The sequence below is a fragment of the Colossoma macropomum genome, unplaced genomic scaffold, assembly GCF_904425465.1.
Source record: "Colossoma macropomum unplaced genomic scaffold, Colossoma_macropomum, whole genome shotgun sequence".
NCBI classification, from domain to species: domain Eukaryota; kingdom Metazoa; phylum Chordata; class Actinopteri; order Characiformes; family Serrasalmidae; genus Colossoma; species Colossoma macropomum.
The window spans coordinates 33,467,279-33,492,551 of NW_023494784.1; the positions used below are offsets into that span (position 1 = coordinate 33,467,279).

Genomic DNA, 25,273 nt, shown 5'->3' on the forward strand with positions numbered 1-25,273 from the left:
CATTACTTTCCATAATCAGCCTCTGTCAAAGAGAATGGCCTCTCATGGGAAATGTACCCCTTTAATGCTCAGCCTAGGTTTTTACAGAATTTAAAACCTCTGGCCTTGAGGAAGACAACTGTCCAATCCCTGCGTCCTTCTGAACCCCAGAGGCTCCAATAATGGATGGCTTTCTCTCTCCCTCTGTGTTTCTGTATGTCTCTCTCTCCTCCCCTACCATCTTTTGAGGCAACATCTAAACCAGTTTTGTCCAGTAGCCTCCTAAATCAAGCCCTACTTGTCGTCTTTCGTGTTGGGACAAATGTGTGATGTGGGAACCAGGTTGTGATTCACTGGTAGTAAAGCAGAGGGAGACTTAAGAACTGTACTGAAAGAAAACATAAACCAAAATACAACATCCATTTTTCTTTCTGTTAGTGTTTAATATAAGCTTTTAGTGTTGCTCTGTGTGGAGAAAGAAATTCTTGTCAGTTAAAAAGATGATAGGCTGCAGCACAGCGCTCTGTTTGGATTGTAATGTCGTTGTTATGTCATGTCAGCATTTGATGCGTGAGCACAATCGCTTTGACAGCTGGAACATTGAGCTAAAGCAAAGCATTCTTCATGCATCAAAGACAAAGAAGCAAAGAGGATTGAAGAGTGTCCATTAAGGGGCCATATGGGGTGTGACTGACTGTGAAACATTCATTCTGTCTTTTGCTAATGTGATGCAAGTTGCATAAGAAGCATTCCCTATAAGATATGTTTGTACAGAATGAGTCATAAACTTTCAGCTAATATTGCACTTTTATCAGAAGGTGTTGCTGTGCCATTTGCTCGTGCATACTTTTGCTATGGCACTGAAGTGTTTGATTTTTGGTTCCTATGTAGCAAGATGTCTTAGATTAAGTGTCTAGCTCAGATGGCACAAACAGGACTTATCAGCTGGGATCAACCCTGTCATCCTTAGGGCCTTGGCTTTAGCTTAGGCCTTAGCTTTTTATCCTGTCATTACTAAGTATAAGAAAAGGTGCTGAAGGAAATCCGGGAGAGAAATTTAGAGCTGCAGAGATAGAATTTTGTACAATATGCTTTTGTACAATATGCTTTCAGGGCCTGAGCAGTGTAATCACACAGAATTATTTTTTAAAAAATACTGTGAATCTATTATACATGTGAACACACTATATATATATACATTTATTTCAAAGATGTGCAATTGTGTGATTTGGAGTTCATATATACTCCGTTACTTTTTATCAGAATAATTCATGCTCATATTGAACAAAAGAATAATTTGCATATACTTCTATGGAAATGTATAATAATCATGTTATTCGTTCCTTAAACCAACACTGAATACTGTTTGGAAAACCCAAATAGATTTGCTTTTGCTTACTGGGGCTTGAAGAATGCTTTGAACATCCAGTAGCAGGTGCTCTCGCTGGTTTGCTCATAGATAAAATGACAGAAATGAAACACTATGCTTGAGTTTGAGACATCTTTTTGTAACCATATTTCATAAAACCACCCAAATGAATATTTCAGTTTGCAGGAAAACTTTATTTCTTTATTTCACGGTAGGTTTTTTGCAGAAAAGCCTATTGTGACTAAATTGGTTGCTCGAAGGCCGAGGCTAGACACTGAACAGATCTATGCTGGACTTGGACTCTGAACATAATGCATATTTACATTTGAAAATGTGTGGAAAAGAGCCAAAAAACAAGCACATGCCACAGAAAAAATGAGCACTACAAATCAGGTATTGGTCTGCAAGTTACATCCTAATGTCTGTATCTCATCCAAGATGGGCAGCATGTAAGATGTTATGGCAGAAAAAAACACCAGTCTTCATTCTTTACTCAATACTGTTTAATTTCTTTCAGAAACATTACGCAGAATATAAATAGTCATTTTGCAGCAAGAACTAAATTTTTTTAACATTGAACTGAAAAATTTGTGATGAAGATTCAGTTGCATTCAGTGAAAAAGCCTAGCGAGGTCAGGTCCTGATGTTGGATGATTAATTCTGGATCACAAATGCTACTCCAACTCAACCCAAAGGTACTGGATGGAGCTCCATCACTCCAGAGAACACTCTGCCTCACAGCCCAATGCTGAGGACCTTTATACCCCTCTTGCCGATGCTTGCTATTGAGTGTGGTTAAGCTTGGGCTCATGTGTGGCTGATCCTTAGCGTCTCATTCTGTTGGAATTGCTTATCTATGGAGATTATACAAGCTCTGTGCGCACAATTGAGCATTTGTGTCAGCAGTGGATGCACATCAAAGTAGCTGAATTCGCGAATTAGTGTGTATCCAGGTATCCTGTCTGTTTAATATGTTGGATGAGCAGGCGCTTACAAATGTTAGAACATGTAGTTTACATATACCTACAGTATGTACAGTAATCCTGTCCTGGACATTTTTAAAATCATAGATCACATAGATGCATTATATGACTGTTCCTCTCGTTATTGTCCTTCTTTTTGGCCAGACCACCGCCACACATTCCACCACACCCACCACCCCCTGTCCACCCACCTCCCCCCGCAGCGCTTCAGGAAGAGGGTACTCAGCATGGACCGCCGGCGCAAAAAGAAGCGCAAGAAAAAGAAGACGTCCATGCCTCCTTCTGAGGTCACGCCCACTATCCATGAAGTAGATGAAGAGGAGGCGGAGTCTGAGCCAGAAGGACAAGGCCAAATGACCACACCCACTGAGACCACTGAGCAACAGATGCAGGTAATTAGATGTGACAGCTGATATATTATCATGAATAGTTACAGTCCACCAAAAAATGGATGAAATGTTTTAAGCTTGTGTTTAGGCTAATATTGTTCCCGAGCTTCCAGCAGTGACCTGGCTCCAAATCATGGCAAAAAGGAACTTAAGAATTAGATTGTGCTCCTTTAAGATTCTAGATGTAAAGGACCTTTATTCATCACTTTTACTTCAAAGGACACAAGACCAGATTTGCTTAATTGTCATAGTTTTCAGAGAACTAGAAATTTCAGGTTGAGAAATTCTTGCACTTTGGTGTTTTCTCGGTTGGATTTGAGTGGCATGTTCCCTCATACCAGTCAGAATTAAGTCAGATTTTTTGTAAGCCACTCTGTTCCACAGCCTCACACCATACAAACCAATGTCTTTTTGGTTGTGTCTGCCTGAGAACCAGTGAGTGAGCTAGGTAGCATAAAAAAACACCTGAACTGTGATAAAATCACTATGCATGCCTTAACAATAACTTAATAAATAAGGTCTGCGGTGCCTACTTTTTGAAAGATCAGTTCCACAGTTTCACAGAAGTGAAAGTTCCTTTTCTGTCTTTTTTTTACTGTGATTGTATGTCTGAACTGCCTAATAGAATGTGCAAGTTTGTTGGATGGTCAAACATAGCTGACAAAAGCTCCTCTTGCTTGACGGATTTGTCATTTATCATAGCCACCTAGCCACAGTGACATACTTTAGCAAATGCTGACAATGTTTGAATGATTGACCAAAGCTATCCTGTTACCTAGCCAGTAAGACTTTGCACCATGTTTACATTAGTCGCTCCCGATTGAACACAACTTCATGTCTGTGTCTGAAATGATTCACAGATTAAAAGTCTAACTTCTGCCAGAAAATAAAAGCTATAAAAAGCCTGCTGTCCTGAAATTGTTTACATTGATGCAGCTGTGCGCTGTTAGTCATTGTGCACTCAAACATCCACACAATCCTGAGTTTTTCTAGATTTTGACATTTGATTTATGGCTTAGGATCTTTTTTTAAATATGACCTTGGTTAATGATTAAGTCACATATCTTTAGTATCATTGAGATAGCTTTATATTTGCTATTCCCTTTAATATTCACTTTCCAAAAACATTCTGGTTGGGGTTGTAAGTGGACAAATTAGAACAAAAACCGTCTGAGAGATGAGAACTTAACAGCAAACAGATGAAAGATACAGATCTGCTGAGTTGTGTGTGTACGTGTGTGTGTGCGGGTACTGAAGGTGTGCAGGAGGGAGCTGTCATATGACAAACAGATCTGCTGACAGTATGTTGGACAGAGCAGCAGAGCGAGAACTTGTCAAGATAATTAGATGAAGGAGATTCTGAGGTGATGAGAGGGTAATGTAAGTTGTCTTCTCTCAGTTTAGTTTGGGGAGTGAAGAAGAGTTGGTGCCCCCCTTTCCTCTCACCAGTTTCCACGTAGAGAGTGAAAGACCCCCCAGCCCAGAGCAGCCCACTGCCAGTACCATGGGAGCACAGGAGGAGGAGCCACATGAGAAGCAGGAAGAAGAAGAAGAGGAGGAAGAAGAAGTGTCGAATAGGTAGGCTGAGATGCACCACAACCAGCTGCCCATTTGTTGGTTGCGCTAGAATGTCTAGGTGTACAAAACAGCATTTGAATGTTAGTTTGGGTTACACTTTGTTTACTGTACTTTTGTACATATAGATGTATAGATGTATAGCCATGTGCACAAAGCAGCTGTTGTTGACATATACTACATGTAGCCTCATGTTATCGACCAGAAATGAGTTAGGACTGTCATAATTATTACATAATCACCTTTCGGAGTTATTTGAGAAGAGCACAGTTATTTTCTACAACTGTTAGCTTTCAGAGTCATGTTTGTGTTGCAACAAACAGAACATCATTTGGATTTTCATCTGCTGAGTTGAGCCAAATACATGTAAATGCTTCAAATAAAGTAGGAAATGCATTTATTAGGACGTCATGTGTCGTATGAAAACAACAAAAGTTCTAATTTTGCCTGGTGTTTTAACACCATTAGAGGGCAGCAGTGAGCAATGTTTGTTTATTTCAGCTCAAGCTGTTCATGTCCTAGGAATCAAGATGGCTAATCAGCCATTCTGGCCACTTTAGGCTTGTTCTTTCATAGTTACATTCAAAGAACAACCAGAAAAAGTGTTAATAAAATTTCATACCGTGACAGGCCTAGAATCAACTTACATCTGTGAGGTGTTGATAGTGGACTCATGCCATTTCACAGCACTTTCATAATCACAGCTGCTAAGTTTTAAATCACCTCGACGACTGATTTTTCACACAGACTGCGTTTAGTTTTACAGCTTTACACTAAGACGGTACATTGCGTCTGTGACAGTTAAATCATCACTGTCTGCTCTATTTTCTGGCAAATTAATCTCCATTCAGTTATGATGAGAACAACAAGAGATCTTATAATATGCGTCTGTCGTTGTAAGGTGCAGGATAAAAGCAAAATACCCACACAAGCTCTTAAACTAGCTTTATGGGAACTGTCAACTAAGCACTCTGTGTCATCTTTCATTGAACTACATTGGCAGCATTGTATGGGTATTTTATATGTGTATGGGTATTTTTCTTTTCTTTATTAGCACAGGTAATCTAGTTCTGTACCGTTTTTCCCAGTTACCTGTGAATAACCAGGATTTTATATGAAATAATGCCTCACCTGGAGATATAAACATCCTTTCATAATGTCTCTCTAGACAGTTTGCACTAGTTTGAATGTTAATTAAGCAATGTATGTGATATTTGGTGATGTAGAGTGATCATGACCCACAGACATGCTGTCTGTATCTCCAAACCCAAAAATGACTAAACACATTATGCGCTATTTACAGTATACTGTATGCAATGTACTATCATAAATCAGACATTGGCTCTCTGCAGTACTGTTCGTCTGCTCACATTGTTTTTTGACAGGGAAGCACTCAGCTCTCTGAATTTTTTAAGTAGTTGCGCAGTGAAACATTAAAAAATGCAACATTGTACAATTAGGTTGCATGAAAACAGCCAGTGGCTTTCCTAAGACATAGATGACCTGGCAATAATGCTATACTATAGCTCCCTCTGCTGGCTGCTAAGCCTCAAGACCAGTGGTTGTGAACTGCAGTCCTGGAGTGCCTGTGTCCTGCACAGCTGGGTGATTTTCCTGCTTTTAACACACCAACTAAATCAGGTAATCAACTAAGTAAACCAGCTGTGTTTAAGCAGGAAAATCATTTAACTTTGTTTGCCTGGCCCACCAGGACTGGAGTTTGCCACCCCTGCACAAGACTGAGATTCTTTAATGCTAAAATATGGAGTGTGAAAGACAAAAATATAGAGAATAAATTGCAATTAAATGGGAATTCAGCCCTATTTGGAGGCATACACTTCTTTTTTTATTAGTTTTTTTTTGTGAGTGTACTTTTACCAGCTATAAAATATTTTACCATTTTTGTATTTTGTATTTTGTTATGTATTGAAGACCTGTTGACAATATTAATTGTAATGAAACAGGCCTGAAATAGCCTTTTTTAGGTGCTTATAACAGGTGCACACTACAGATATTATGCAGAACTAAAAGGCAGATGCATGCACTGTTGTGCTTCATGCCCTGGTGTTCTGTGTAAGCCGTATGTGTGTCTTGCAGGTTTAACCCGTCTCCAGAGCCAGCCAGTATGACCACGCGGGGCTGGTTCCGCCGAAAGCCTGTCCACCGGCTGACTGGAGCCCAGCGCACCAGCTATGACCTGAGGGAACGCATCTGCATTGGCAGCATGACGGCCATAGAGACTGCAGTTTACCAGAAAGTGCCCACAGATGAAGCGGAGGCCCAGATGCTGGCCACTGCTGACCTGGATGACATGAAGAGTAAGAGGGGCTCTAAACAATAGAGACTATAATAAAATCATATACTCCATAAAATATAAAAGTAAAAAGCTTATTATCCCTTTTAGTGTACTGGCAATCTGTTCCTCACTGGAGTTTTAACAAAGAGCTGAGAAGTATTTCTCTCCTCTCCTCTCCTCTCCTCTCCTCTCCTCTCCTCTCCTCTCCTACTGGGAATGATTATTAGAACAGATGACTTACATGCTGTTTTTGATGGGTTTTTTTCTTGATCTATTTTAGTACATTGCGACTGGGATCATTGCGCAAGCTGAACCAAAGCAAAAGGCTTGTGTTTTGGTTGGGATGTCCTCCAATTACTGACTTTGCCATGTCTTATTTTTGGTCGTGTTTGCTGTTTCTCTGCCTTAGCCAAAGCCTCACATTGCAAATGATATCAGGCCAAGTGTAAATATCCCAAATCTGTCCAACAAATCTGGTATTCATCTTTTTGAAATGAATTATGTTATTTTCCATTTGCAGCACATTTACATTATTCAGCTTATTTCTCAATATCACATGTTGAAGTAATATCAGGTGAAAATTTCCTTTCTTAAATCATCAATTCTTTAAACATGCTATCTTTTTTAATGGTTTTTGGAGGCATTATTTTCTGCAGTGTGTGTTTTCTGCGCTGTTTTATAGTGGACTGAGGGGCCCACTTTGGCAGCTCTCTGGTGGGCTGTTTTGAAAGCGCTTGCTGTGTGCATGTCCATACTCATAAACGTTTTTACTCATTTTTGCAGAGAGCAAGGCCAGTATTGGGCCAGCAAAAGGCCAACAGTGGGCCAGTGTTGGGCCAGTCTCACTCGTACTCCATTAGAAATTGTAGTAAACAAGTCTGGAGATGTAGAAATGTGGTTGGATCGTTGGGACTGGGACATGCACCAGTGAGCCTTCTGTTGTTTTTCCAACAATTATCTTTAATAAAATCAGCTCAGTTGAGTATAAAGCATAAGAAAACAAACCCCAGATTACTCCTCCAAGCTTCAGAGCTTGGCCTCAGGAAACAGTCATAAACCACTCATCAGTCTTCTTTGAACGTTAGGAGGACGCTATAGTTTGAGACTTTAAAGCACAAAATGCCAAATATAGTTGTTATGGATTTGGTTAGAGCTGTAGCTCTAGAACCAGCAATTCAGAAAGTGTTTCCTTCTCTGAAAGCATACTGTCCCTGTAATGGCATGTTTTCCTAAAAGTGAAGCTCCTGATAGCTTTGTTTACATGTGCCATATGGGGGTTTGACCAAGTGGAATTGTTTGTTTCCCTGTGTCTTTTAGCTCTTGTAGCATATGAAGCATGTGTGACTTTTAAAGCCATTAGAGCAGCTCTTCATTAGTGCATTGGCAGACTCATGGCAGTCAGTCAATGTAATTAAGTGTTAATTTGAATTTAAAACCTTTTAGTGCCTTTTTAATGAGATAAGGAAACTATTAGATAATTTAATTCAATAACACTTTACTTACCAGCGCTCAGTGTATACAATCTGAACATTATATGTCATTATATTTATATCCAAAAGGTCATTTCATGAAGAGTTCAATGGTAAACAAACATTCATTCATACTGTCCTGGTATTAAAATCAGTTTAAAGTTTTAGTGACGTTGGTGGAGGATGTGTGTGCTATGTGACAAACTGCACAGTAGTATGTTCAGTCAATCTCTGCCCTATTTCCCCATATGAATGAGAGAGAGAGGAAGAGAGAGCACACATCTAGCTTAGAGAGTTGTGGATTGGGTCCTCAGGCTGTAATTAACATAGCTGCTCTGATCGATTATCCATCCCACCACCCCTGCCTGTGGCTCTTCCTGCTTTCATAGAGTAGGAATCATTGACTGCAGCACTGCAGTGACTTATAGATTTGGACCTGGAACAAGCCATTGAATTTTAGTCCTGCACTGAGGGAGGCCTGTCAACAACTCCTCTGTACACGTTGCTTGTCTTCCATACTAAAGATTTCATATGGGTTATTTTCATCCAGTGTATGCCTATATGTATAGCTGTTTCCAGATCTGTGAAGGCATTAATACTAGGCTTGTTACATAATTGTTCAATTGCAGATATTTCCCACGCTTGTTAGCTTTCACTGTCCTATCTTCAATTTGCAGCAAACAGAATTTAATTGTGCTTTTATTAGCTGTGTTGAGGTAAATTCATGTAAATAAAGAAAAGAAGAAAATGCATTTGTTGAGACACATGATGGGCCTTTTGAAAACACCAAAAGGTTTAAACTCTGACAAACACATTTATAGGGCAGCAGTGAGTAATGTTTGTTTATTTGAGCTTGAGTTGATTTTGTCGTCAGTTAGAGGCTACTACATATCAACAGGAGGAAAGACAGCTAATCAGCCAATTTGGCCATGTTAGGCTTGTAATTTAATCGCTGCATACAATAAACTAAAAATATTGCTCATTGAATTTATAACTTCATGATCTTGATAGACCTAATTAAGGTATGACAAGTTAACTAATCATGAAAGTTTTAATATGAGAATTTTTTTCCTTAATGGTATTCTAAATCTAAGCAATTGTAGAGTCTGTTACATATCTTACATATTAGTTTCACAGTAGAGGACAAATAATCCATATTAGTTACTGAATAATATGTGTTAATATTAGTAACTGAATATTAAGCATAGGTTTCAGGTTCCTGCATGTTTAGAGTGTTTTCACTTTTATGTAAAAGATCATGCACATATATTAAGAAGGAAATAACTCTCAGTACCAGTGAAGCTGGAAATGCCATATTTTTAATATGTTATTCAGATACAGAAGTGATAAAGAGTGTCTATATATGCCAGTGGCTCTGCATTGCTTAATGCAGCAACCGGTGTGTAGAGTGAGACGGCACATCTCAGGTATCGGAGTGTCAGAGATGCAAGTGTGGAGAGCACTAGAGGCAATCACGGTTGCCATGGCGACCTGCAATGTAGACGCAGCGCTCTCCAGTGTGTGGCTACATGTTGTGCGTCTGGACGTCGTCTGACTAAGTGTGATGTAGGAGCTGGTGCCCACGCCTCCTCAATGCTCAGCTGGCGAAGCCTGCACATTGTGCATTCATCATAAATCTGGCAACCTGGCGTCACCAGCCTCCCTCAGCGCCTCTGTTATTGCTGCATCTTCGGACAGTCTCAGCGCTCGAGGCCTCTGATTCATGGCAGTGAGAGCAGTGAGGAAGCTGGGTGAAAGCAGGGCAGCTTTGCAGCCACGAGACCAGCAGTTGAACAATCAATCAGCGACGTAATGGAAACTAGGCAGGGGAGCCAATAGCTTGGGTGGGAGACCCAAAAGTAGATCAGTTGTTGCAACGTTATCTCAGAACCGTCGGGCATATCCAGCGTCCCTGCTGCTCGATTTTGCGTGGAAGAAACAACACCACATCTCCCAGAGAACCAAGTCTACAACTCAGGAACCCCCTCCGGCTACATCTGCGAGCAACCCAGGAGTCAAATTTATGAGGAACGATTGTGGAATGCCAACCTGGAGCAACTTCTTGTGAAGAATACTTTTTTATTGCAATTCCTTTTGCTGGCCTAATTTCTGCTTGTTTGAAAGCCCCATTCATCTCTCTGCTGAGGGCCAGATATGCTTGGTGTTGTCAAGCTCCCTCTGGAATTGAGGAACCCCACCCACCGGATGCAGAGGATCTAAGAGGCTTAGACTCACATCACTGTTGTTGGAGCCAGCAGGGGCACGCTAAGGGTGACCAGCTCATCCGCTGCATCCAGCTAACTACAGACAATCAAACCTGCCTGTAGAAACCCCCCTACATACATCTTGCACAACTCTGGAGGTCCAGAGCACTGTGCTACACTAACGTTAATTGGCTCTGAGCACCACTGTTCAAGAAAAGCACATTCTGGATGATCAGGGCACCCCCCCAGGCAAGGGTGGGGTGGAGGCTTCGGGTGTGGAGATGACAGACGTGGAGCATGCAGCGGTCAACCGCCAAGAACACCAGGAAGAGATGGACACAGGGAAAACCCACAGTGGGGTTGAGGAGTATCCTACTGGAGTCTTCCCTGTGGATGGGTTTGAGGACTTTGAGGAGTTTGTGCTGGATTTTGACGACTATGACCTTCTGGAGTCCATTCACAGCCACTTGGGCTCCCCCATTGAACCTATCCGTGAGTATAGTATGAGCTGCACAGTTCACCTCAGTGGCTTTGGTAGAGCACTAAAGTTGCCTAGACAACTCAGGCAGTGTTCAGTCATCTCCAACATAACACTTTCTTAGAACAATTTTGTGCATTTTAAATGTCAGAAAGGGACACAGTAACTTTTCTACACTTTCTGTTTTGCTCTTGACAGAATCCAATAGCTTTTTCCGTTCAGATGACTGTGGTTACAGCACCATGAAAGCACCCACCACCCTCTAGAGACCTAACTGACGTTGGAAATTGATCAGTGGGAATTTTGAACTGAGTTGTTTCATTGATCCTGTTAGGGAAACACAAGCTAATTAATGTGAGGCCTAGACTTTGCAGAGCGCTCAGTGATATTACAATCGAAGCAGTCCGGGACCCATAGTGATGTGGCATTGGCATGGTGGGCAGAGATATTGACCTGGCACCTCAGCCTATTCACACACAGACAACACATATAATCACACACTCATATACACACAAACACACAGCCCTAGGCCCATCTGCTTCAGGTTTCAGCTCACTGAGGCATGAACACATCCCATTGAGTGATGCTGATGTATCTCACCATGTGCATTTCATAAAAGTTGTGATGAATGCACTTTTACAAGTTTAGAAAGACTGGAGATACTCTTTAAGATGCATATATTTTGTTTAGTAATTCATATATTTAATAGTAAATGTGGCCTGTAGATGACACTTTTGATCCTTCTTGTGCAGCTCAAAATGATAACAGGCTGAGTAGAAACAGACATCATAAAAAAGAAACTGAAGGGTGTATAAGGCTACCCAACACTTACATATAGTCATATGCAAAAGTTTGAAAACTCTTGGTCATATTACATATTTTATATGTCATCCTCTACAGGGAACAAAAAAGATGGAATTTTTCTGCTAACTTTAGTGCACAATTTCTAATTATTTGCTGATGTTAACATATTTGTAAAAAAATAAAATATAAATAAAATATAAATTGTGCTGTAACTTTTCCACTTTTGTTTTTTTTTTTAATATATCAGATTCAGCAAATAATTTTTAAGTAGGCATTAAATTGTGCAGACATTTGTTCCCTGTAGAGGATGTGTACCTATTTTCACTTAATAATCAACAAAGCATGTAATGTGACTACAAGTGCCCAAACATTTTTCTTTCACTGACAACTGACGTAAACCTGTATAGACATGTATAAAGGCTGAATCCAGCAAATGTCAGTTGTCATAATGCTTGCTGAAGTGAAATGACATGACAAAAGCAGCCACTTTCTAAAGGTTTATGCAGGTTTGTGTTAGCTGTCACAAAAGGCTTATGCAGGCTTACAAATGCTGCCCTTCAGTAAAATGTAGAACAGGCTAAGAAAGCATGCTAGGTTAGATATAGAAGTGCTGTTAGTTGCCCAATCATCCAGAGCTTTCTGGCAACAGTGTAGCTCTTGAAGGCTCACTGGGACACAGGAGGGGTCTGTTTGCATCTTTATGAACAATAATGGCGTCCTTGAGTGTGGTGTGTTTTTGCCTTGCGTCTAGACTGTGTTAATCAGTGTGCGGCCCCTGAGGCTTCTACCTCTCAGCACTTATTCAGCGGTTGAGCTCCTCTACTCTCTCTCAGGGGCACCTCTGTTTGCACCGCAGCCAGCCTATTTGGAGTGCTACCCTGTCCACCTTTCCTTTCTGTCTCTGTATGACAATCAACAGAAAGCCTCAACAGAAAGCACAGAGAATGCTTTGTTATTTGCAGCTGATGAGTTTCCTCAGATGGTGAATAAAACAATAGCCATGACTCATAGCTCACAACTTAACTGGACAACTCAGCTGCCTCGGTCTGGGCTTGTGAAGCAGTGAGGTTTTGCAATGTTATGTTGCATTAATCATTTGAGTAACATCAACAACCAGATTTTACAGTGTGATGCGGTCACTGATGGGTGAAGTACAACAATTCTGTAATTGAATGAAAGAAGAAATCCTTTATCTATATTTCCTATATTTCTACTCAAGTTAAAATACTTGCTTTTAAATGTATGTATCAAAATGATAGTGATTACACTTATAACGATACATTATTTTGCTGAATAGTTTCAAAGAGGCCTATGCTGCAGCGAAAAAGGACATAGAATAAGGGACAGACTATAGACATTAAATACTGATTTAGTTATTCAGGCTCACAACCACAGAGATCTTCTTAACCCCTTGAATTCCCAGGTTTATTACATCCTAAGGCTCACTATTTAGTAATTACACTGAAAATAATGGGCTATTTATAAGTTACAGGAGAAAGAAAGCCTGGACCCATCTTTGGCCTGGCTAGTTAAGTGGTTTAGAAACCTCAAAATGAAACATAACTTTAACCCACAGAACTTTTAATACTTACATATAATAGCAAGTACTTTACTGAGGTAAAGGATTTTTCTACTTTGTCCACGACTGAAAATAGTATAAAATACATATATAAATAGCATTAGGTAACAACATACTCTGTGCCCTTATACACTCTATGTAGAGTATTCCTGTCACAGTGTATGACAATCATATCTGATTTGTATGAAGAATGTGCTAGCGAGACTGGTCTATGTGAGTTAGAGGCTATTACTAGAGTCCCTCAAGCTGTTCTAGACTGTTTAATGTGGAGTTATGTCCTGAGTTTGTTTCACCCTCTGGGGTTTTGACCAAACTTGGCTTAATCTTTATTCTTTTCAGAACTGTAGCTCTTCTGCCACTCCTCAACCAGAGTCCAGCCAAAGGGCATGGCTACCAAGTTGTTAGTAGCCTCTTTGGGCCGAAAGAAGGAGGGGTCATAGCGAGTAAACCGCACAGTTTGCGAGTATTCACTTGAGGGGAGGGATGGAGGAGCACAGCTGAGGGTCAGGGGGAGAGGGAACAGAATAAAGTTGGAGGAAAAACATATGATTTCACTTTTGTTTACAGCACGTCCTGCGGCTACTGTGACAAGCCGAAGCAGCAGGGCCCCATTGCGGCCTGGCGAGGCCCAATCCCCCAGGCCCCTGGCTCTCCGCTGGCACACACTACCGCTACAGAGAGTGTAGGGCTCCCATGAATACACGCCTTCAATTATCCCAAATTCAATAAAAACCTTGCTCTGTGGGTTGAATTGATACAATATTAAATCATGGCCAGTTTTTTTTGGAGAGGCCTGTGGGCTTAACCGCTCTGAATAATTCCCTCTGCCTCAGTCGCTTGACCAAGATCTCTGTGTTTGTACACCAACCAATGTTCTTCTGCTCAGATCAACACATTTTTTATTCCAATTAACTGAGCTTTCATTAAAAATTTTGTGTACAAGCAACATGTTTTATTTGTAATAACGTCTTATTTGACGCTGTTCTGCAGGTCATCGGTTTGAGGACAACCCTGGGGTGAGACGACACCTGGTCAAGAAGTCATCTCGTTGCCAGGTCACTCGGACCAGCAACAGCTCTCCACCTCTGTCCAGCCTGAAGAAGAGAAGGAAGATGGACAAAAAGACTCATGAGGTCAGGAATGTTTGAAGCTTAGGGATCAAGTGCTATTCGGGCTGGATTAGTGTGAAGGTTGTTTAATGTAATTGGCAAGGGATTTGACAATGTATGTGTTTAATTTCCCCAAATTCGTACCAATAGCCTAAATTGGAAGGGTCATAGCCTGGATGGTCACATTAGGTTATCATGGTTACACCACAGACACCACTCAATAACAAAGGTTTTATTTTTACATTACTGTGAAGTGTCCTTGGAGCAGGACTAATATTACTGAGGGAACTGCTGGGTCAGTGAATTGCAGAAGGTCATTCACTCCACTATCATAACTGTCAGACTTGTAAAGACCAGAGTGAGACAATAAAACTACCTTTGCAAAGAGTTAATGAATGGTTCAATGTGTTAGTGTGTTAATGATCATTAATTAGGTCATAACACCTTAAAGGTAATTAATAAGCAGTTATTACACATAAATAAAAAGGGCAACACATAAATAAAAAGGGTTGTATCTGATGTATATGAATAGCTGATGAAGCTGAAGTTGAGTAACCAGCTAAATCGGAGGTTTAACAGTATTGATGAATGTAGGCTCACTAGGAGTTGAGCTCACTGGTGCCCTTTTTATTTATGTGTTATAACTGCATAGCAAAGCTTTTTAAGATATGACCTAATTAACATTTTAAACCATTTGTAAACCCTTTGAATGGACAGTCTTATTGTACAGTGGTACCTCAAAATACATCCAGAGTATTAGGAATAGCTGTTTTATGTCAACAAGACTTTTTCTTACTTCACTGAGAAGTAACAGTGACTATAACTCACTCTGGATGAATGAATATTAATGAATAAACATTACTGACCCTGGATAGCTGGAGGAAGCACAGCATTCAGCAGGACACCATCACTCTCTGTATGGCACAGGTTTTGTTTTGGACTATGAGGCTGAGGGTAAAATGCTTAGCGCTTGTGGTTAGGATTTGCTGAAGTGGTTTATGATGTGACTCTGGCACCGTGCGGTTAGGTCTTTGTGGAGCTGAATGAGCTGATCGTGGATAAGAACCAGGAGATGCGCTGGAAGGAGACGGCTCGGTGGATCAAGTTTGAAGAGGATGTAGAGGAGGAGACGGACCGCTGGGGAAAACCCCATGTGGCCTCTTTGTCCTTCCGCAGTCTGCTGGAGCTGCGCAGGACCATCACACACGGTGAGTGTACCATACTGAGTTCCTTCATACATGGTTAGTAGCATGGTGTCACACTTGTAGGCCTGATTTTGGTATCGCAGTAACAGATTTTAACCTTACCTTGAATGGGTTTAAGCTTGTACATTAGTATACCCTGTAATTTTTACACTTTAGTCTTTTCAAAAAATATTTAGTAAAGACATACACTGCAGTTCAAAAGTTTAGAATCACTTGCCATACTAACAATTTTTGTTATTGATCAATAATAATTAGTAAATAATTAAGTATTATAACTTAATTATGATTAATTATTAGTTATGATTAAGTCTCCTCCAAAAGTACTGGAATGGCAAGGCCAATTCTTTTGTTTTTGCTATACACTGAAGACAATTGGGTTTGATATCATAAGATGAATATGAGATGATAGATCAGACTTTTTTTTATTTTGTGATATTTTACCACTTTTACCACTGCTTCCTCCTTTCCTCCCTTCAGTCTCCTTTTCAGTGGGCGAAATGCATGCTCAATTAGGTAATGGTCTCATGAAGGGCTTGGCCAGTCTAAAATCTTCCACCTTCCACCTGTGATGAAGGCCTTTGTTGTGTTGGCAGGGTGTTTTGGATCATTGTCATGCTGCATGATGAAGTTCCTCCTGATTAGATTGGATGCATTTCTCTGTAAATTGGCTGACAGAATGTTTCTGTAGACTTCTGAATTCATTCTGCTGCTACCGTCATGAGTTACATCATAAAGATTAGTGAGCCTGGTCCATGACACTACCTCCATCATGCTTGACTGATGAGCTCATATGTTTTGGATCATGAGCAGATCCTTTCCTTCTCCACACTTTGGCCATTCTGTCACTTTGTTAGGGGTCTTGGTCTCATCAGTCCATCAAACTTGTATGGCTCATAATGCAAACTTATATGACTGATAATGCGATTTAAATGCATTATTAGAGAGTGTAGATGCATATAAGACAAATTACTTTATTTTAATTATTATTTTGTCACAATTATTTATCATCACATTAAGCATAAATATGCAGTTTATATAAAGCTACTCATAATGCATCTAAATCTTTGTGTAAATAAAATGTCAATACTAGTTTAAAAAACTGCAAATTTAAATTGCAGTATTAAATTTGAATTTTCATTTTGAGCTCAACATTGCATATATGAGTGGAAAATTCAAATGTAAACATGCAATTACTTTGCCCTTTTAGCTATTACATTTTCATTTTAATTTCCATACATCTCTGCATTTCTTTGCAAATTCCAGTCTGGCCTTCCGGTTCCTACTGCTGGTATGCGCTTTGCAGCCTGTGGTATGGCCTCTGTATTTCTGCTTTCTAATTGTGCTGGTGATACCTTCACCCCTGCCCTGTGGAGGTTGTTGGGGACTTGTTTTTGGGTTTTTCTTTACAGCTCTCACATTGTTTCTATCATCAACTGCTATTATTGTCCTTGGTCCACCTGTTTGATGTCTGGTTGCTAGTACACAAGTGGTTCCTTTCTTTTTAAGGACATTCTAAATTGTTGTATTGGCTATGCTGAAAGCTTGTGCAATCTTCTGATCAATTTTCCCTTTTTTCTCATCCTTAAAATGTTTTTATCTCTAGAAGCTTTCTGGTCTTCTTGTTGGTTTATCCTTTTTTACAAGAAATGCAGTATTCCCAGCGTGAGACCAATGGCTCAAGCCAAGAGTAGACATTCGGAGCTATTAATTGTTTAAACAATTAATCGAGCAGGGCACACCTGGGCAACAAGAAACACATCACAAGTCACATGTTCCAGTATTTTTGCTCACTTGAAAAATGGATGTGTTCAAACAAATGGTGAAATGTTCTAAGTTGTTACACCTGCAAATAATAGAAAATAAAAGCAGAATCTCTTTCTGATCTATCGTCTCATATTCATCTTCCAGTCTCAAACCCAAATGTCTTCAGTGCTATACAGTTTTATCAGTCATTTTAGAATCTTATACAGCTATGTTCCTCATTGTGGATGCATCTAAAAATTCTCTTGCTTCCTTGTGTCCTACTAATTCATTGAAACCTGTGAAGTTGCACAGCACCAGCATATTAGAATCATGTTTTACTTTCATCTGCAACTATAATGGTCTAATACTAATAATTTGATTCCAGACCTTAGAAGGATTGTGTGCATGTGCTTCACCTGTTGCCTGACAGTATATATAGAACATAACCTTATTGGTTTGATCTTAAAAAGAGACTTAAAGAATCTTTTAGCTTCAGCAGGTTGATGTTTTCGTGTTGAGGAGGAGGCTTTTGTGGTACACTTGATGCATGTTCTATATCTCTACCCTTCACAATGCACTCTTGGACATGTACTCATAGTTAGCATATGTTTTCTATTATAATACACAATAAGGCAGACACTTTATGTTAACCTCTTAAATAGGGACTTCATAACACAATGTATTAGCACTGAATAACATTTTTATAACGCAATACTTTTATGAATATCAATTTTATAAAGCAATACTTTAACATTCATAAACAGCTTATGCCCATTAGCAAAAGACAACATAAGTATTGACATAAGGGGCCTTAAGCTAAATTGACAGACGTTTGTTCCCTTTATAACACTATTATTCTAGCATCATTAGCACAAGTCCCAAGTAATGAAACATACAAGGAACTTAAATAAAAATAGTACTGGCATAATTGTTTTATAAATATATATAAATATATTATTTGCTGCTTATGTATGTCTTCAGTGTCTCGTGTCTTGCTCCTAGTAGACTAGTATATTTCGGTAACACTTTGTTTGAGGGTTAACTACATAGGAACTTCATAATATATGCATAACCAAATACAAATATAATTGAAAAAGGAATACTTTTTTTTACATTTATGAACTATTTGTCAGTATTTGTAAAATGACATGTTTTATGAAGAAAATGACATATTTATAAGTGCAATGTTCATAAATATAATATATTGTAAATATGATTTTCAGTGCTTATACACTGGCCATTGTTACTCGACTGTTATACTGGCGTTTTGTAATTCTAGGTGCCATAATGTTAGACCTGGACCAGACCACACTGCCTGGCATTGCCCACTTGCTTGTGGAGACCATGATCATCTCAGACCAGATCAGAGCTGAGGACCGGGCCAACGTGCTGCGTGCCTTGCTGCTCAAACACAGGTCAGAGATGCACACATCAATACCGCAAACAGGGTGGCCATCGACCTGTCCAACTGCAGGGCCATTTACCCCACTCAGTGCCTCTGTCAGCTTCCAGATAGATTGAGTGATGTGATTACACAACAGCTAGGCTTTTAAGGTGAGGGAGGAGAGTGATAATCAGAGCTGTTGCTAATTAATGCCTAATGTTACTCTCAAAACATTTTAATATTTGCAAAGATAATTTGGCTGCATTTGAAATACATGGATCAATGTTAGTTCCTTTTGTTTTTGTGCTTTATTTTTTAGTTATAGTGTAGCTTAGGCATTGGGTTAGGCTGTTTCTAAAGAGTATGTGAACTGTAGCTCGTGTGCATTCTGTGTTTTCGTGCTGCTTCGGGTTCAGAGTGTCCCTCTGGGCCTTTTGGTGAGGTCAGAGCAGCACCCTGCTTGAGGACTAACAGGATAAATATTGCATGCCTCCCTCCACACAGAGAATTAATGGTTCTCTCTCCCTTTTAGGGAACGTCCTCTCTTTAATAAACAGCAGAAAACTCATAGCTGACATATGAGCTTAATCAAAGGTTGTTCAGAATAAACCGTCTGGATTGGATGACGTAGTGTTTTGCTATTTTTCATTAAGATTGCAACCCCGTGATGCGTCAGTCTCTCTGTGGTGTCCTTGGGCTGATGCTCACGCACTCTCAGACTACCTAACAGACTTCATATTTGGAGCTGATAAGTGGTACGAGGAATGGCCAGGCTTGCCCTGTATGTTCCTTATAAAGATTCACAAAAGGCTTAAAGCTCTTGCATATGCAGTCCTGTTAAAAAGTATTTGCCCTTCACTTTTATTCTTCTACTTCTGCTAATTGGTCACATTTAAATGTTTTATGTCATCCAACTAATTTTAATGTAACATAAAGACAACACAAATAAACACAAAATGCAGCTTTTAAATGATAATTCCATTTATTGAAGAGAAAATATATTCATGGTTCCTTCAATTTTGAGAAGTCATCCAGGTCATGCAGAAGCAAAGCAGCCCCAGACCATCACAGTACCACCACCATGTTTGACTGTTGGTGAGTTGTTCTTATGGTGGAATGCAGGGTTAGTTTTACGCCAGCTTTAATGGGACTTATGTCTTCCAAAAGTTCAATGTTTGACTAATCAGTTCACAGAATATTATCCCAAAGTCTTGGGGGTCATCTAGATGGTTTAAAAAGTTAAACGAGGCTTTGTGTTCTTTTTGGTCAGCAGTGGTTTGCAATTTACAAATCTCCATGGATGCCATTTTTGATGCCAGTTTTTTCTTATCTTGGAATTATGCACATTGACCTTAACTGAGGCAAGTGAGGCCTGCTTTTCTTTATATGGTTGTCTTGGTTCTTTTGTGACCTTGTGGATGAGTCATTGATGCACTCTTGGTGAAATTTTGGTAGCCTGACCACTCCTGGGAAGGTTTACCACTGTTCCAAGTTTTCTTCATTTGGGATAATGGCTCTCACTGTAATTCTCTGGAGTCCCACAGGGTTAGCAATGGCTTTGTAACCCTTTCCAGACTGGTAGAGTTCAGTGTCTTTGTTTCACATCTGTATTTGAATCTCTTTAGAACGTGGCATCATGTGCTGGTTTTTGTGGCCTTCTAGCTTGCTTCACATTGTCAGACTGGTTATATTTAAATGATGTTTATATTTAACAGGTCGACAGTAATCACGCCTGAGTGTGGATAGTGAAATTGAACCCAGTAGTCAGTTGAATTTGGTTAACTGGTTGATTTAGTAGCTAAGGGGCAATTACTTTTTCACATAAGACCAAGTTGATCTAAAAAGAATTTTTCCTTCAATACATGAAATCACCATTTAAAAACAGCATTTTGTGTTTACTTGGGTTGTATTTGTCTAATATTAAAAGTAGTTTGATGATCTGAAACGTTCAAGTGTGACATGCAAAAATAGAGGAAATTGGGAAGTTGGGAATTGGGACTTTTTCACAGCACTGCACGGCTCATGTAAAACCCAGTTCTGATGTAGTGAATTCCACTTGCATGTATTTGGGTCATTTCCTTTATATAAGATGTTTTACGTGCACTTGTTGGGCAGTGAATCCTGTACAAAAGGGCTGGAATCCTTGCTTTTTTTCCCTCTCTGGACACTTTTCTTTTCCCAGACATTACACTCATTTACACGTCTGTTCTGAATGTCCACAATTCTCCAACTCTGGCCATAGACAGATGGCCGCACCTGTGGTAATTTAGGGAAGTTCATGGAAAGTAGCTCTATTGCCCAGTAATAAAACCAAGCATACACACAGAACAGACTTACATGTGCACCTACAGACAGACAGACAGACACATACAGAGACTTTTTTATATATAGTGTTACAGACTTGGAGTGATACACTACAGTGCAAAAAAGTCAGAGGCCACCAATCATTTATTTAATTTGCAGTCAAAATAGTCATTATGTACAAGTCATTCAGCGTTCAGGAGCTATATCTGATGAGATTAGGTATAAGATAATCCACTTGCTTAATGAAGAGGAAAGTCGAAGGAAAATTAGTGGAAAAAACAAGGTTTCCAAAACTGAGTTCAAAAAATTCTTAAAAAATACTGAAAAAATGGACTCCTAACAACCATGTAAGACCTGTCAGACAACAAAACGGTCACCACCAGATAAACAGCACTTAAAGCTTTCTCTATGAAAGATAGGAGAAAGAAATGTGTTTCTGTCCATCCTTCTACTGTGAGAAGACAACACTAGGAGTCTGAAAGGATGTGTAGTTCTCAAGAAGCCCTCACTGAGAAAAGTAGAAAAGAAGATCATGTGCAAATCAAAGAAAGAAGCTGCTGGTGTTCTCAGAACAATCGACTGACCACCCCAGAGTCCAGACTTCAACATCATTGAATGTGTTTAGGATTAATTGGATTGTGAGAAGCAGAAAATGCAACCACTTTCTAAGACTGAACTTTGGAGAAGTGGAAAAATATCCCTGCTTTAAAAAACTGAAAAAGAATGGAAGCTGTACTAAAGGCAAAGAGTGGACACAGTAAATATTAAAAAAAACATTGTGTTCAGTTGTTTCTGCTAAATATAAGTTTTCTGTTTTTTTCTCTGATTCTAAAAATTGACAACTTATATTTAACAGACAATTAGACAGAAACAACTGAACACGTTAAATAGAAGTTTTCAGTTTTTTCTCTGATTTAAAAAAAATGAAAAAAAAATGTACTTAATGGCAATTGTAACTGGAAAATAAGTCAATTAAGGGTGATCTCGTCACATCCTGTATGCCCTGTATGTATTAAGAATATCGCTGTTGTCGGAAGAAAACTTTGTATCTCCAAAATGATAACTAAAAAAAACTACTTTACTTTTAATGTAAGTCAATGGAACCAGACTTTCCTCCAAGTCATTTTGGGCCATTTCTTTTGGTCCATTTGTCATAAAATACACACAGTGTAAAAGGCAACAAGCATTTTCAAATTATGTCAAAAACTGAAAAACAACAAAATTGGAGATTTTCTTCCAACAGCAGCGATATGTAACTTGTATCCAGTAACAATCTAAACCTAACCATAAACTAACACTATCCTTAAATCCAGTAACCAAAAGGTAATGGTTTTAAAATGTCAGTTTAAAATCTTCATTTCAGTTTCTTACCAACGTAGGACATGTATACCCTGAAAATGTATGAAAACACACATACACATGCTAAAGCCTGAGCAGTGTGTGTTAATAATTACAGCTCCTCCTGCGTGCTTCCAGACTAGCTATTGGTGACAGACCCCTCTGCAACATTTCCCATCAGCTCAGCTGTGGCTTTCCATGGGAAACTGCGTCTAATTAGGCCCTCCATTCCAAGATATGTATTTATGAAGTGGAAAGAAATACTTCAAGTTGCAGTATAATTTTGCTCATTGGTTACTCATTCTTTAAAGATCCTCGAGAAACACTCTTGAACACAGTTCGGTTTCTGTCACACCTTGTCTTTTTATTATTTTTTTCTCCTCCTGCGTCTGTGCCATTTGAGCGGCTGGCTTGGCTTTGGCCTTGCAAGGACGCTGATGTCACTGGCTGGATGCAGGCGTGGTGATGACAGCTTGTGTGTGAGGTGTCCTGGGTTAAAGAACACACTGCTCCGCCTGTTCCTCACATGGACACTGCGGCGTTCAAGAAAGAATCATTCTTCTTTTTTTCTTTAAATAATAGCTCTTCTCAAGACCAGCGCACACAGATCAGTCTCTCTGTGGACTCAAAGCTCATATTCCCTGTTTAAACAGTCACTGATGTTATCAGCCCACACGTTGCTTTCTTGTTGCCTTTTGCATTTCTTATTGATTGCTTTGGCGTGTTTTCCTCCGAGTGAATAGAAAATGTGGTTTGGTTTGCAATTTGGATTTAGATATCTTGACATGTGGAGTTCTGTGTTTGGTTTGCAAATATTGAAACCCAAGCTGGAAGGCAGCCTTTTTGGACATTGATAAGCGCGGAAATTGCTGCACCCGTGCACCTAAATCAACACGACAGCGTATTTGTTCTCTTGTCTCGCAGATCAGAACAAATGTTTCTGAACTGGTTAGAGGATTAAACAAAGCACAGCACATTACTGGGCACGTCACAGTGATACAATAGAGTACTGCAGATACTCTTGGCACAGGAGTTTCCAGTGCTAGGACTGGATTGCTTTTGGTGTTTCCCTGCCCCATTTCAACAGGAAGAGCTTGATTAGTTGGATCAGGTATGTTAGATTGGGGAGAACACTGAAGTATGCAGGGCAGGGGTACTCCAATCCTGCATTCAGGAGTGTTTTAACTTGCCCTCACCGGTTTTGCCCCGTGATTTGGAAGTGTGACTTGTTTGAGTATGACCTGTTGTTTTAGTGCTTTGCTATCCGGTGTCGACCAGAGGAGGATGGGTTTCCCTTTTCAGTCTTGGTGCCTCTCAAGGTTTCTTCCTGATGCTTGTAGGGAGTTTTTTCTTGCCACTGCCACTCTTGGCTTGCTCATTTAGGCTTGGCAAACTTTGTGATGCAAACCATTTTTGAGAAGTCTGAGCGTAACCTACATGTCTGACATAAACTTTAGTACAAGACCCTTCTGTTTTTTTGTTGCTAGCTGTTAATCCTTGTGTAGCAGTGGAAAGTAACAAGTTGCACCAGTATTTATGTATAACAGAGTAGTTTGCTACGTAAAGACCAGTTTTACCAAGAAGAAACTGAATGTTTTAGTTTGTTAAAGAAATTGAGACAGATTGCTATGATTTCTGAGCAAGGTCTTTGCAATGCCTCAGGGGCCATCTAACAAGCATAACTTGTATCCACTCAAGCCCAGTAATGAAACAACATGGTGTTGGGGATTGCTCCAGAGGGAAGCTAGTGAGGTTAGTCACAAACACTAAAGATATAGAGGACAGTGGGCAGAGAGATGAACCACTGTCTTAGCAGCATGATAACCTATTCTGTTTAATGTGACTCTCGTTATGCAGTCATCCAAATGATGAGAAGGATGGCCTCTTCCATCGCAACCATTCGGTCAACAGTCTGGGAAGCTTGCGCCACAACCACAACCATGTCCACGACACGAGCTTGCCTCTGGTGTCTGAGGACCACAGCACGACACACGACACTAAAGCTGCAGAGCACGACAAAGAGGTGTTTATGAGCTTGTTTGTGACTTGCTTGCTAACGTACTGTAAAGCTACTCTGCTCTCTGAGATTTATGAGAACCTCTCTGTAGAGTGGGGGACATCTGGATGACAATCTCAGCCCTGCTCTGAAACAGTTGTATGCAAAAATTTGGATACCCCTGGTCAAATTACATGTTCTGTTAGTTTTCAAAGTGTAACAAATGCTCCACAGTAAACAAAAAATGACCATTTCCTGCTAATGCACAAGTGCACAATATGGAGTCACCTAGGTGGCTTGAACAGAAGTCCTTCTCTGTGCTCGCAACAATGGTGTAATGTCATCCAGTCGGCCGGCCCAGGAAGCTTTATAGCCCGGAAAAAGTCCTTAACCACGAGGAGGTGGGAGGGGTGTGGGGGTAGTGTCACTCAAGCGACTTGCCCAAGCAGTTATAGCTGCAGTGTAGCATCGTTCATTCAGCTGAACACCACCAGTCCTGGCAGCCTTATGCAACGATGCAATGAGTGATGCAATGTAGCTTCACTCAAGCCAGCCCAGTTTGTCATGTAGCTGGGATGTAGCTTCGCTCAAGCAGTCAGCCCAAGCAGCCAATTAGTTGTGGTGTAACATCTCTTTTCGCTTAGAAAAATCAACAGAATATATAAATCATTTGACCAGTGACACCCAAACGTTTGCATATGACTGTATTAATAGGCCATATAATCAGGCATGGTTAAAAGTTTGAATGTTTGAAACTTCGAGCACTGTAGTTGCTCTTATGGCATGCTCTTACAGGGGAGGCATTAAATGGGCAGGTAATGGCCTGAGCTCACTTTAACACATGTGCACGAGTGAGCAGGTGCTTCTTGTTAAAGCCTCCTGATACAGTAACTGTGAAACTTTTAATGTTCCCCATGGTGAAAATGTTGGCAAATTTCAAGCAGCCCGTAAATAAGAGCAAGAAAAGGATCATGTTAAATTGACTAAACATGATTTAGCATTTGGCTGCTTTCTCACCTGGTTCTGTGGATTTCTGTCTCCTGATAAAAGGCAGGCAAAATGCTTCATT

General features: G+C 40.0%; 1 protein-coding gene across 2 annotated transcripts in view; it reads left to right on the forward strand.

Moving 5' to 3' along the window:
- slc4a3 (solute carrier family 4 member 3) overlaps positions 1 to 25,273 on the forward strand; it is an 85,783-nt gene that overhangs the window by 43,543 nt on the left and 16,967 nt on the right. For both annotated transcript variants that reach the window (XM_036569516.1, XM_036569509.1), the window contains exons 4-10: positions 2,476 to 2,723; positions 4,120 to 4,298; positions 6,393 to 6,613; positions 14,116 to 14,258; positions 15,262 to 15,442; positions 18,462 to 18,597; positions 24,066 to 24,231. In XM_036569516.1, coding sequence (XP_036425409.1) covers positions 2,476 to 2,723; positions 4,120 to 4,298; positions 6,393 to 6,613; positions 14,116 to 14,258; positions 15,262 to 15,442; positions 18,462 to 18,597; positions 24,066 to 24,231 — 1,274 coding nt within the window. The remainder of the gene's footprint in view (positions 1 to 2,475; positions 2,724 to 4,119; positions 4,299 to 6,392; positions 6,614 to 14,115; positions 14,259 to 15,261; positions 15,443 to 18,461; positions 18,598 to 24,065; positions 24,232 to 25,273) is intronic.